The following is a 994-nucleotide window of genomic DNA, read 5'->3' on the forward strand; positions in this document are numbered from 1 at the left end:
GACACGTTTAAAAGGGGTACTCGTCCCACTATCTAAGAAATAAGTAGACGTCGGTAGAGGAGGAATACACCTTTTATTCAAACACAGGGCCACGATTGATGTTGAAAAATGAATTACAATGACGTCGTGAATTTTGTGACTACGTATTAGGACACAAGATGAGCTGAATGTCAAGTGCTCTAGATGCAAGAAGCGGCCTGCCGCTCCGCGAATCAGTAAGGGGGAGTGTGGTGATCAGCGCAAGACTCGAAACGCCAATAACAAACGAGTCTGAATCTGTGCCTTTACCCACATACGCGTGGCCATTTGCATCTTCATCGTATTCAAAGCAGAACGCGCGGTTTAGATCACCGGTTGGGTCGAACGCGTTCTTGCGAACTAGCTCGCGGACGACGTGAATTGAATTCTTAGTGCCCTGAAGACGACGCAAATATTTAGCGCAGTTTGTCACTTGTTCTAGCGTAGGGTACCCTCGCTTGGGCTGTAAGATCTCAGATCGACGCATACTACTCCAAATGAGCTGAGGTGGAACTGCCCATTCGTCCTGTTGCAGAAAGAATTTCTTCATTTCTGCGGTAATCTTTGTTCTATGCGGTCCGTCACAATTTACTGACTCGTCACGATTCTGGTCAATCCTATTGTAATACACTTGGCATCGATTCAATTGCTTGCACATCCATATTTTCCACCCAAATTTGCACGATCCATACCGTTTGCACGTCTTCCTACTGCAGCACAGTCTTCTCTCTGTCATGACGTGCTCACTTCCTTCGCAGAGTCGACAAGGTCTTGCTGGGTCAGTGTGCCTCACCCGAGCGCAGCAAAATTCTAGATCTTGAAATTCCGCGAGCTCAGCAGCATTAATTTCACACAGCAGATCCCAACTGTAGCAACAACGGGTCTTTCTCCGACCAGCTACAGCTCTATCGCCGCCGTCCTCCGCGAACATTATTATCGCCACACAGAACAGCACCACTCCACCACCCTATCTGCA

General features: G+C 48.0%; 1 protein-coding gene across 1 annotated transcript; it reads right to left on the bottom strand.

Moving 5' to 3' along the window:
* Positions 1–234: 234 nt before the first annotated feature.
* Positions 235–754, bottom strand: PITG_08965 (uncharacterized protein; the record flags this gene model as incomplete). The annotated part of the gene is made up of 3 exons (XM_002902957.1): positions 235–312; positions 392–587; positions 675–754. The coding sequence occupies 3 exons, from the start codon at positions 752–754 to the stop codon at positions 235–237; spliced, it is 354 nt and encodes a 117-aa protein (XP_002903003.1).
* Between the last annotated feature and the right edge of the window lie 240 nt (positions 755–994).

Source organism: Phytophthora infestans, genomic scaffold, assembly GCF_000142945.1.
Source record: "Phytophthora infestans T30-4 supercont1.16 genomic scaffold, whole genome shotgun sequence".
Classification (NCBI taxonomy): domain Eukaryota; phylum Oomycota; class Peronosporomycetes; order Peronosporales; family Peronosporaceae; genus Phytophthora; species Phytophthora infestans.